The sequence below is a fragment of the Phyllostomus discolor genome, chromosome 4, assembly GCF_004126475.2.
Source record: "Phyllostomus discolor isolate MPI-MPIP mPhyDis1 chromosome 4, mPhyDis1.pri.v3, whole genome shotgun sequence".
Taxonomy (NCBI): Eukaryota; Metazoa; Chordata; class Mammalia; order Chiroptera; family Phyllostomidae; genus Phyllostomus; species Phyllostomus discolor.
In genome coordinates this window covers 31361026-31374375 of record NC_040906.2, presented here as the reverse complement: position 1 = coordinate 31374375, position 13350 = coordinate 31361026, and the positions used below count along the sequence as shown (strand labels likewise).

The window sequence follows — 13350 nt, the reverse complement described above, 5'->3', positions numbered from 1 at the left end:
TAAGAGAAAAAAGTATTGTTGTGGGTTGAACTCAAAACTTACAGGTATAAGTCCTAACCCCCAGTACATCAGTGTGACCTTATTTGGAGATAGGGTCTTTACAGAGGTAACCAAGTATGGTCCCTAGGATGGAACCTAACCAGTATGATTAGTATTCTTATAAAAATAGAAAATTTGGACACAGAGACAGGAAAGATAATGTAATGACATGGGGAGAAGATGGCCATCTACAAGCCAAGAAGAGAGGGCTGGAATAGATCATTCCCCCCACGGCCCTTAAATAGAACCAATCCTACCAATGCCTTGATCCTGGCCTTCTAGCCTCCAGAACTGGAAGACAATAAATTTCTGTTATTTAAGCCACCCAGTTTGTAGTACTTTGAAATCCTAGTAAAGGTATTTTTAGTAAATATTAAGAGCCAACTATGGAATTTATTGTTCCACAACAAAATTATAATGTTATAAGCATTATCAATATAAAGATAATACAAAACATTCAAATTAGGAGGTGCGTACTAATTTCCTAATCTTTCAAAACACTGATTTAAAACATACCACGTACAGTTCATAGCACATAGATGGGAAGGTTATTAGTAATGTTGAGGAATATAATTTAAAGACACAAACAACAGATGATATTTAGCATTTGTAGTTATAAAATAGATGTGATTTATTTTTTTGAAGGGAGAATTTTAAAAACATTTTTTCTTGACTTAATTTTTATATGCTTTTAATTGACAGAATGTTAGCAACAATATAGATTAACAGACAAATCAGAAGAAAAAGTAGCTGGTATCTTACTCTTTCTTAACATAAAGCATTCTTAGATATAAAAAGGGGAAGAGAGGTGAATAAATCAAATGGGACATAAGATATACAGCTTCAGTGAGGGTCTTCAGCAAATATTTTTAGAAAAGAAAAAGAAATAAACTTAAGATGAGGTAGTAGAGATGAATTACTTTGAGACTAATTAATACATACCTCTGGAATTGAAGCTTCCATCAGAGACAGTGGAGGAGGAACACATCCTCCATCCTGTGCAATTTCCACTGGTTGATAAAAAACCTCAGACGGTTGTAGGTATAGGAATGGAGCAGAAGAGGCAGTAGACTGAAACACACAACCACAGTTCTAATTCAAATATAATTAGTTATTTCGATTAAACCAAGTGACTTACCCAATAGATGAGAGAATTATTTGCTTCATATTTTCCTAAAGTTCTATTTCAGGGATGGCACAGAAGTATCTCAGCAACAAATTAGAGACTCTGGTTGTTACAAATTCTAGTTGTGTAGATGTCATTAAAGAATGTATCACTAGTAAGTACTGAAAGTTTCCAGGGCTTCAGAACCTCATATATAAATTCAGATAATTATATTAAGATAATCATTAAGGTTTTACTAATATAACTTATGGTATATAAATTGGCATAAATGTCTATTCTCAGCTTTGTGACTTCCCATGTAAGTGGGAAATATCAAAAAAGAGTGAATAATCTTTTGGTGGTATACTATTTGTTATCAAAGTTGGGAAATGGAATACTTATTTAGGAGCATAAGTCAAGCAAAATCTGAAATGAGGACAGAAAAATGTTAAAGTTTCTAATAATACTGTGCCTGGCTGGTGTAGCTCAGTGTATTGAGTGCGGGCTGTGAACCAAAGGGTCGCTAGTTCAATTCCCAGTCAGGGCACATGCCTGGTTTGCGGGCCAGGTCCCCAGTAAGGGGCACAGGAGAGGCAAATGCACACTGATATAAAAAAATTATAATACTGATAGAAAAAGATGAAATTTTTCATGTTTATATGAAGCTCATTCATTTATAAAATGCTTTCACTTACATGGCCGCGTGATCTTCACAAAAATCACATGAGGAAACTTACAAAGGTATATAGTAGTGTCATTACTTCCATTTCACAAATGAGGAAGCTGAGAAATACAGTAATAAACTGCCAAAGGTATCACAGTTAATAATAAAAGAGAAAGGTCTCTAATCTAGTTCTCCTGACTTTAATATTCATGCAGTCTTCACAACGGCACAGTGAAAAAAGTTAATATTTACCTGGGGAATACCCCACTGCCACTGACCTGGTAGACACTGTGCAGGGGCCTAAAATGAAAGAAAAAAAAAAGACCCTGCAGATTATAAACAAGGGTTAAAACTGGATATCTGTATGCCAAAGAATGGAGTTGAACCCCTATACCTCAACAATATAAAAATTAACTTAAAATGGATCTGAGATCAAAATGAAGAGCTAGAACTAGAAAACTATTAAAAGAAAATAAGTATAAATCTTTGTGACTTTGAATCAGGCAAATCTGAAAAACTATGACATCAAAAGCACAAACAACACAGCAAGAAAAGAAAGATAAATTGGACTTCATCAAAATTAAAATCAATGATGTGTTGTTAGCAAGGATGTAAAGATACTAGAATTCTCATAAATTTCTGGTAGGTGTGTAAAATAATGCAGCCCTTTTGGTAAACAGTATGACATTAAAAGGTTAAACACAGAAATACCATAATGACTCAGCAATTGCACTCTGAGGTGTAAGACCTAAGAGAGATAAAAACATGTCTGCACAACAACTTGTACACAAATGTTCATAATGGCATTATTTATAAGTCACAAAAAGTAAAAACAATTCAAATGTCCCTCATCTGGTGAATAAAAAAACATGTCTCTGGCTGGTGTGGCTCAGTGGATTGAGTACCAGTCTTTGGATCAAAGCGTTGCTGTTCAATTCCCAGTCAGAGCATGTGCCTGGATTGTGGGCCAGGCCCCCAGTTTGGGGCATACAAGAGGCAGCCGATTGATGTATCTCTCACACATTGTTTTCTCTCCCTCTCTTCCTCTCTCCTCCCCACCCCCCCGTCTAAATAAATAAATAAATAAATAAAATCTTTAAAAAATGTAGTATATCTACATAATGGAATATTATTCAGCCATTAAAGGGAATGAAATACTGATACATACCATCACATGGACAACTGTGAAATCATTATGCTAGGTGAAAGAACAGTCACAAAAGACCACATATTTTATCTTATTTATTTTGGGGAGGTACCAAATGATGTTTTTATTTTGAATGTTGATGTATGAAGAAAATTATTTTAATCAAAGGAGTAAGAAAAGGTAGATATAAACTTTGGGAGGGACATTTTCCTACATTTACTCACTTGAAGAATTTAATGTTAATAAAGAATGACTTTTCCAAACTGACAATTTTAAGGACATAAAACATTAATTTTCTTTGGCCACTAATTAAGGAAAACACCCAAATAAAGGGAAAATAATAAACTAACAGAATAAAAATAGACATTATTAATGATACTTACCTGGGATGAAAAGACATTTTTTATTTTGTATGTTTTTATTTTGTAACTTTTTTATTGTTGTACAAGTACAGTTGTCTCCATTTTCCTCCCACCACTTTTCCCCACCCCAGCTATCCCTACTCCCCACCCTTGATCCTACTCCGCTTTAAGACCACATATGTAAAGTGTCCAGGATAAGCAAATATATAAAGATAGAAAGTAGATTACTGGTGGACTTGAGCTGTGGGGTAGAGAGAAAGAAGAGTGACTGCTAATGGGTAATGTTTTTCTGTTTGTGTGTGGGGGGGTGATTAAAATGTTCTAAAATTGCAGTATGGTTGCACAACTGAATTTAGTAAGAAACCACTCTTGTATAAATAAGTGAATTACATAGTATGTGAATTATAGCTAAATAAAGCTGTTATTTTAAAAAAAGAAGGTCATCTTATTTAAAGCACTTATTGCAAGATGACAATATAGAAGATATACTTTAAAAAAATTAGTTGTTCTATTTCTTAATGATAAATGTTTTAGTCTTTATTTGCCACTGCTATCAAGGCTTAACTATCTAATTTTAATTGCTAGAGTAATTTGCATGAGAAACAATAAGATGACAGTTACCCCAAAAAGGACTGAAATTATCAAGGAGGATTTTCACTCTAATTTAATGTTTACCTGGTAGTGATATGCAGATTGTTGATAAACAGGCTGAGCTACCATCACAGGGGAACTAGATATAGAACGTGACTAGAAGAGAAAAAAAACGAAAAATTATTTTAGGCAAAATTCTTTAAAATAGTTTAGGTAAAATTTATCTCAAATTGTTACATAAACCCAGTCTATAGTTTATGACTGGAAATGTCAATTTTCTTTCTTTCTTTTTTTTTGGTGGCCCGTATGGGGAACAAATCATTTTTCCATCTTTTATTGATACTACCAACTCCACTTAAATTTATTCAAAATCATCATAGTATTCCTACTTCTATGTTGTTTCATTTTTCATGATAATGCTAAAACAACCACCAGAAAATTTGCTTTTAGACCAAATACTATGAAAATATAGGTCTAGGAGAATATTCAGAGAAAATGGTAGGTGGACTTAAGGTGACACTGCCTCTTTCCACTGTAGAGACCAGCAGTAGACAGTGTTTACAAAGCATTTAGAACTAAATGGATACTGATAGTTGATTTTGCCACTGATTTCCTACTACTTAAAAATAATCAATATCCTATTTCCTTATTACATTTAATTAAAACATACATCATTAAAGCATTTGTCAAATTCTACTTTATTAATTTGACATTTAAATGAATTAATCATCCAATAAAACTTATAAATGATTTATCTGAAGAAAGTATATTTGTCTGACACTCAATTATTCAAAGCAATAGAGTAAACCTCAAGTTTAAAACCAGATCATTAATAAAACAGGTAAGTTGTAGTATAAGATAGGTAAGATAGGCTTTAATGATAACAATTAATATTTATTTTCTCACAATCTAATTTACGCTTTTTTAATGTTCACCCCTGAAACTAAAGAATAGTATCTTAGTTTTGCACAATTTGCAAACTATCATGTGCTGCCAAAATTGCACCACAGAGACTTCCGGCTAAGACGGAGGCATAGGTAGACACACTGTGCCTCCTCGCACAACAAAGATAGGGACAATAATAATTTAGAAACAGAGTAACAACCAGAACTGATAGAAAATTGAACTGTATGGAAGTTGGACAACCAAGGGTTAAAATAGACCCATTCATCCAGACCCATAGTGGGGGGTGGCATCAGGCAGCTGGGTAGGGTTTCAGCATAGAAAGCAGAAAGCCTTGGGACCGGGTGTCTAAGGTATCCGGGGCACGCAAGACCACAGTGGGTGGACCCTGGGCGCACATGCGGCAGCTAGCAGACCCTGGCTGAGGGGTGGCAACCGGCAGACCCAGTGCGGCTGCGATTGTGAAACAAGGCACTGCCCACAACCCAGGATCCCCGCGCTGGGAAATAGAGCCTTGGGCACTAACTGAAAACACCTGTGGGGGTTGAGGTGCAGGGAGAGACTCCCAGACTCACAGGAGAGGTCCTTGGAAAGTCCCACGGGGTGCACAAGCCCACCCACACAGGAGTTGGCACCATAGGGGCCCAGTTTGCTTGGGGGAAGCGGTGGAGGGGATTGAGGTCTGACAGAGAGCAGAGCAAGTGCCATTGTTCCCTCTTGGACCCCACCCCCACATACAATGTCACAACCCAGCAACTGGTGTGCCCCGCCCGGGTGAACACCTAAGGCTCTGCCCCTCATACCTAATAGGTGCAACCAGCCCAAAGGGGGGGGGGGGGGAAGATGGCTCAAACAGAACTGAAAGCCCCAGAACTACTTTTAAGCGACTAAGAGATAGCCAAACTATCAGATGCATAGTTCAAAGCACTGGTGATCAAGATGCTCACAGAATTGGTTGATTTTGGTCACAAATTAGATGAACAAATGAAGGCTACAATAAGAGAAATGAAGGAAAATGCACAGGGAACCAATAGTGATGGGAAGGAACTGGGACTCAAAACAATAGAGTGGACCAGAAGGAAGAAAAAAACAACCAAACAGAAAAGAACAGAAAAACAAGAATTCAAAAAAACGAGGAGAAGCTTAGGAACCTCCAGGACATCTTTAAACATTCCAATATCTGACTTACAGGGGTAGCAGAAGGAGAAGAGGAAGAGCAACAAGTGGAAACGTTATTTGAACAAATAATAAAGGAGAACTTCCTCAATCTGGCAAAGGGAACAGTCTTCCAAGAAATCCAAGAAGCTCAGAGAGTCCCAAAGAAGCTGGACCCAAGGAGGAACACACCAAGGCACATCATAATTACATTAGCCAAGGTAAAAATGAAGGAGAGAATCCTAGAAGCAGCAAGAGATAAGGGGACAGTTACCTACAAAGGAGTTCCCATCAGACTATTAGCTGATTTCTCAAAAAAGACCTTACAGGCAAGAAGGGGCTGGAAAGAAGTATTCCAAGTCATGAAAGGCAAGGACCTACATCCAAGATTGCTCTATCCAACAAAGCTTCCATTTAGAATGGAAGGGCAGATAAAGTGCTTTTCAGATAAGGTCAAGTTAAAGGAGTTCATCGTCACCAAACCCTTATTTTATGAAATGTTAAAGGGACTTATCTAAGAAAAAGAAGATAAAAAACATGTATAGTAAAAGGACAGCAAACTCACAATTATTAACCACCACACGTAAAACAAAAACAAAAACAAATTAAGCAAACAACTAGAACAGGAACAGAACCACAGAAATGGAGAACACATGGAGGGATAGCAACAGGGAATGGGAGGAGGAGAGAGGGGGAAAAGGTACAGAAAATAAGTAGCATAGATGGTAGGTAGAAAACAGACAGGGGGAGGGTAAGAATAGTATGGGGAATGTAGAAGCTAAAGAACTTATGACACGTGGACATGAACTAAAGGGGGGGAATGTGGGTGGGAGAGAGTGTGCAGGGGAATGAAGGGGGGTAATGGGACAACTGTAATAGCATAAGTAATAAAATATATTTTAAAAAATTCCACCACAGATTAATATCAGAAAATAATGGTAGATTGAAGGAGGAGAAAAATATCACAATCTCGGCAGATACAAAAAGCATTTGTTAAATTCAATAGCCTTTCGTGATAAAAAATCTTTAGCAAACAGAATAAAAAGAAACTTCCTTAACTGATTTGGGGCATTAATTCTGTTTTTTTAGATTTTATTTATTTTTAGAGAGAGGGTAAGAGAGGGAGAAAAACATCGATGTGTGAGAGATACATTAATCAGTTACCTCTTGCATGCATCGCCCTAACTGGGGACCAGACCTGCAACCCAGGCACGTGCTCTGACTAGGAATCAAACTGGTGACTCTTTGGTTTGGGTTATGATGCCCAACCCAATGAGTAACCTTGGTCAGGGCGGGACATTGATTCTTAACCAGGTGTGACTTTTTCCCTGTAGGGAACATTTGGCAGTATTTTTGGTTTTCATACATGTAGGGAGGCTAGGATACTGCTAAACATCCTACAATATATAGGACAGCCTCCTACAACAAAGAATCATCTGGCCCAATATGTCAATAGTTCTGAGATTGAGGAACCCTAGTTAAAAGCAAGGTTATCTTTCAGAACCTACATTGTGTACAATATTAACGGTGAATCACTGACCTTGTTTTTCTCTTTCAAGAACAAGGTCATTGTGTTATTGCATAAATAACAATGGGAAAAAAATGAGAAACAACAAGAAGAAAGAAAAAGAGGTATGCTGCACCATAAATGATTGCTTCTATGAGAGTTTGGCAGTTTAAATATCAACATTTAAAAAATTAAAAAGTATTACTACACACCAGTCACAATGTATTAGAAAATATGATTAAAAATTATACACCACTTGCCCTGGCTGGTGTAGCTCAGTGGACTGAGCACAGGCTGTGAACCAAAGGGTCGGTGGTTCGATTCCCAGTCAGGGCACATGCCTGGGTTGCAGGCCAGGACCCCAGTGGGGGCCATGTGAGAGGCAACCACACATTGATATTTCTCCCTTTCTCCCTTCCTTCCCCTCTCTCTAAAAGTAAATAAATAAAATCTTTAAAAAATTATACACCACTCATAAAAAGCAACAAAAACCACAGAGTACCTCAGAATAAATCCAATTAAAAATGTGTCAAAAAACTTTTTTATGGAGAAAGAAAATATGATTGATGGATGGAAATAAAAGAATACCTAAATAAGTGTTCACTAATAAAAAATTTAATATTCCAAAATGTTCCAAATTAATCTATATATTTAATCTAATTCTAATAAAAACCCAACAAAGGCTTGTCACAGAACTGAACAAGCTGAATCATAAAATTTATATTTATACAAACAAAGACTTAGAGATAGACGAGAGACTCCTGAAGAGCAAAGTGAGGCAATTGCCCTATCAGATTTCATAACAAAGCAGCAGGAATTAAGACAGAATTTGGCAGGGCAGACAAATACACCAATAGAACAGAGCAGAGAGCTCAGAAAGAGACCCACACATGAAAACTTGGCATTTGATAGAGGATTCATTTCAAAACAACAGAGGATAAGAGATATGTCAATACATAAAGTCCATATTTAAGACCTAGATGTGAAAAACAGTATTTTAAAAATAAAATATAAAGTATCTATATTCTTGAAATAAAGATAAAAGACACTAAATGCTAAAACCATAAAGAAAAACATGAATACATTTGTCAATATTAACACAAAAAACTTATGTATGACAAAACAATCATAAAGTTAATGAACAAGCCACAAACTAGAAGATATTTACAAAATTCATATAATAAACTCAAGAAAAAGACAATCACAATAGAAAAACAGACAAAGAATATGCAGAGGCAGCTCACAGAAGAAACTGGAATGGCCAGTAAATATATGAAAATATGTTCAATCCTACCAATGATTAGACAAATGAAAATTAAAACAAGATACCATTTCATAATAATATTGGCAAAAATATAAAAATCTAGTGAACTAAAGGATTGGCAGATTATGGAGAGATTGATGCTCTTATAAACTGTTAGCTAAAGTATAACTATTTGGCAACATCTACTCAAAGATGTGTATGTTTTATGAATTTAAAATTCTACTCTATGTGTACACTCTAGCATACATCAAGGTAGTGGAACATAAAAATTTTCCAGTGGTACGAACTGGTTTAAAAGTGTTAAGTTTTCAGATGTAAATTTCCTACATATTTCCTGACTTGATCTGTGAATATGTTGGTGTGCAATTAATTCTTATTTTCAAACTCCCCTTTTACGATTACCCCTTTGCTTTATTATTAAATGCACCCTTTCTCACTTTTTCTGGGTCTTGCTATAGTGCTTTGTTCTGGAATGTAAACACCAACAGAGCATCAAACAGACAATTCAAGAAGGTAATGTTCTTGAGAAATAGTAGAGAGCAAAGCAGAAAGATCTTGGATAGGAAATATTAAAGGAGAGATACATTATTTCATCCTGTGAAAAAAATAAATTTCATGATGGTCAAAGGGATACATATTAACTCATTTGAACTTAAGTTTATTTGAACTTAAAACTAAAATCAGGATTTTAACACAGAAAATAAGTTTTATTTGATTAGCTGGTATTATTTGGGTGACTAGTTTTGTTAACTGGGTTATATAAAAGACATTTTACATACTTCCTTTTTCCTTTTTTAAAAATTGAGGTATAACTGACATATAACATTATATTAGTTTCCAGTATAAAACATAATGATTCGATGTGAAAAACAGTATTTTAAAAATAAAATATAAAGGAAATCACTGCAATAAGTCTAATTAACATCCATCACCACACATAGGACGCTTTCTATTCTCAAACAAAATCTACAAAGTTTTATAAAACTGTATCTAAAGCAAATCAATACTATAGGCCTAAACTATTTAAAATTATGATAAATTTCAGGTATCAACTTAAAAATGAGTATTCATAATTTTTTAAAAAATTTAGAGGACATATAAGCAAAAAACTTCTAAGACTACTGTCTTAAACTCTCATGTTACATACAAGATTTGGATGTTCATTTTAGTCTTGATTGTAGAGAAAACTTAAATAGTCCCTCAATTAGGGAATATATAATCATACAATAGAATTATAAATTTTTTAAATAAGTGAACTAGATATACTAGAATCAACATTGTTTAATCTCAAAAACTTATTTTTATAGTGTTTAAAAACCACTCAAAACAATACTACATATTAAGCATATCTACATTTGTAGTAAAAACATAAAATAAACAGGAAAGATATTCTGGTTACCTCTGAGGAGGTAAAGAGGGTAAGAGAATGGGGACAAGGAGACGTTATCTGAATTTACTATATTTTATTCTTCCCATTAAAAAAACTTAAATATGACAAATTGTTAACATATACTAAGCATGAATGGTAGCTACATAGTTATTATATTACTATTTGAACTTGTTTGTAGTTGACATATTTCAGGAATAAAATAAATATTTTAAAAATTGATAGTAATAGATGAAAACCCTTCTAAAATAAGATTACTTACAGGCCAAGGTGGTGGGACAGAAGTTACCTCTGGACTATGAAAATAAGCTACACCATTATGATAAGTGTAAGGATATCCAGTTGAAGTTGTTAGATACATTGTTCCAGCTGCTGGCATTATACTTGAACCTAAAGATTAAATAATAATAACTGAAATGTTAAATTTAACTTTTACAATGTAATTTCTGAACACTGAAAATATTTACCTTAACACACCTATATAGCTACAGTAAAAATTGTATGTTATTTTTTAGTTCTATATGTTTTCATATCTTTGAAGAATATATTTTCAGACTTACTACCTTAGAGCTTTTGTTTGCGTAAGGTGAATAAAAAAGAAACAAGTTTAATAAGGAATGCTAAAATTTCACCAATGAAGGTTTTAATATAAGTAAAGTAGAACACAAAGCTTAACTATTTAGATTATCAGCAAAGTCATCATTTTTACAAATGCAAATGATATACAATTTATTTACTACACAGACAATGAAGTGAAGTTCCTAAGACTTTAGTAAGACCTTTTATTTGTAAGAGGCCAAAGATGAGGGAAACAGTGAAGTTGGAGAAGATTCTACTTTCTTAAAGACATTTTGGTTCCACCCTACAAATTTTTGGATCTATTCCAAATAAGCATTCATTCATGTTATGACTTTCTTTTATGCTCTTAATTTTCCTTTGCTACAACTACTGCTATTGCAAACATGACCACAAATCTTCATGTGGCTAGTTTTAGGTCCCCATCACTTTACATATATTTCTCCCCACAAAATTTTAAAAAATATATGTATTTTTTTTGGTCCAGGAGGATACTTTAAAAATTTAGATTAGCCAAGTTAGATTAAGTACTTGAACTGGATCCTACTTCCACTATACCAGTGCTTCTCAAGATATGACATATGTTAAGAGCTACCTTTGCAGCTTACTAGAACACAAATTCCAGGGCCCGTCTCCAAATATTTTGATTCATTAAGTCTGAGATAGGGCCTGAGGAATTGCATTTGACGGATCCCAAATGAACAGCTGCTGGCTGTATACCACACTGTGAGCAGTACTGACCTACCACTTTAAGTAGCACTGCTACTTCTTGGTTTTTATATTTTCACGGCATTTCATCTAGTATTGCTTATTTTAATGATTCTCAATTTGATCCTTTTTAGATTCTGATGAAAGCCACATACATTCAAACAAAACTCTGTACACAATTCAGGAAATGCATGGATTTCCTTCCCTTTCATCTCACTTTGAGTTCTATTACAAGGCTTTGAAATAGTCCCTGGTGAAACAGTCAAAAGGAAAAAAATGTGACGTGGAATGCCATGCCATAGCCTGTATTCATAGAGGTTCTGGTGGGAAGATAGTCATTAACTAATTACACAATTGATTAATTAAATACAATTTTGATAAATATGTGAAGAGGAAGTACAGGGTATTATACTGGGTAATACAGGGTATTAGGGTGAACATTTAATATATATGTGTGTGTACCTGGAGCACTTTTGAGGACATGATGCTTGTACTGAGATTTAAAAAATGAATGGGATGGGAATGAGATGGTAGAGTATTTTAGGTAAAGGAAACAGTATTTCAGGAGTACGGTATATTCTGAAACTGAGAGGATAGATGGGTAAAGCATGAAAAGTAAAGAATAACTCAAAATAAGCAGAGAATAACATGACAAAATACACACTTCTAAAGATCACTCATGCCTGCCTTGTGTATGATGGGTTGGAAGGTAGCAAAATTAGGTTTAGAGATATCAATTAGAAGGCTTTTCCAGTAATCAATATAAGCCAAGTGGGTAGCTGGGACTAGAAATGTTGGTAATGGGGATGGGAAGAAAAGTAACAGATTTGAAATAATTTGAGATAAGAATCTCTTTTATTTTATAAATGTACTTTTAATACTTACTATTTCTTTGTAGAAAAGTAAAAAGAGCTTTGGAGTCAAACAGTACTGGATTTGAAGGCTAAAGCATACCATAAAGTCAAACAGTACTGGATTTTGAAGTCTAAAGCATACTATTTGGTTAACCCTACTCTTTTCAAACTTGGGCATGGGATGCTATACCGGGGAAATATAAAAAGGCATATGGTAAATAAGATGATCTTCCTATAGAATCAGTTTTATTCAAACAATTATTTTTAGGACATATTTTAATATTAAAGAATACAATATTATGAAACAGAATGCAAATTATGAATGATACACTTTTACATAGAACATGAGACTTTAAAGAAAATGTGGAATTCTGGTATGCTACATTGGGTTAAGACCCACAACATGCCAAGATTAATTCTCCTCTACATTTAAGAGTATTTCGGCAGGAATGTTTCTAAAACAATGACTTTACCTTTCTAAGACTGAATTTTCCATTTATAAAATAGAGCGAATAATATCTCATGGGTTGCTGTAAAGATTAAACGAAATAAATGAAAACCTGGAACACTGACCCTTGTACTGAATAGTTCTTAAATTAACTATTTATCTCTTTGAAAGCATTGGCCATAGTTCCAACTGATGTTCTATTTTTAGTATTTTGTGGGTCATAATATGAACATAATATGAACTTGTACCTACCACTAGGGATAATGGGCTTTTAAAGAACCATTACTACATGGTACAGTTTCACTCTTGCAACTAACAATGGTAGTTCAAAAATATTCAGTATTGTTCCATATTTGGTGCTTTCCATTTTGAATTATCAACCTATAGAGGACACTTCAGTTATCTTCTACATCAGTGGTCCCCACCCTTTTTGGCACCAGGGACCAGTTTCGTGGAAGACAATTTTTCCATGGACTGGGGTTGGGGTATGGTTTCTGAATGATTCAAGTGCATTACATTTACTGGGCACCTTATTTCTATTATTATTACATTGTAATATATAATGAAATAATTATATAACTCACTATAATGCAGAAGCAGTGGGAACCCTGAGCTTGTTTTCCTGCAACTAGACAGTCCC

General features: G+C 34.5%; 1 protein-coding gene across 1 annotated transcript in view; it reads right to left on the bottom strand.

Annotated features, from left to right (window-relative positions):
• The window catches only part of BOLL (boule homolog, RNA binding protein), a 54708-nt gene that overhangs the window by 27287 nt on the left and 14071 nt on the right, over positions 1-13350 (bottom strand). The window contains 4 exon segments of the mRNA XM_028509618.2: positions 982-1110; positions 2061-2108; positions 3993-4064; positions 10387-10514. Coding sequence (XP_028365419.2) covers positions 982-1110; positions 2061-2108; positions 3993-4064; positions 10387-10514 — 377 coding nt within the window.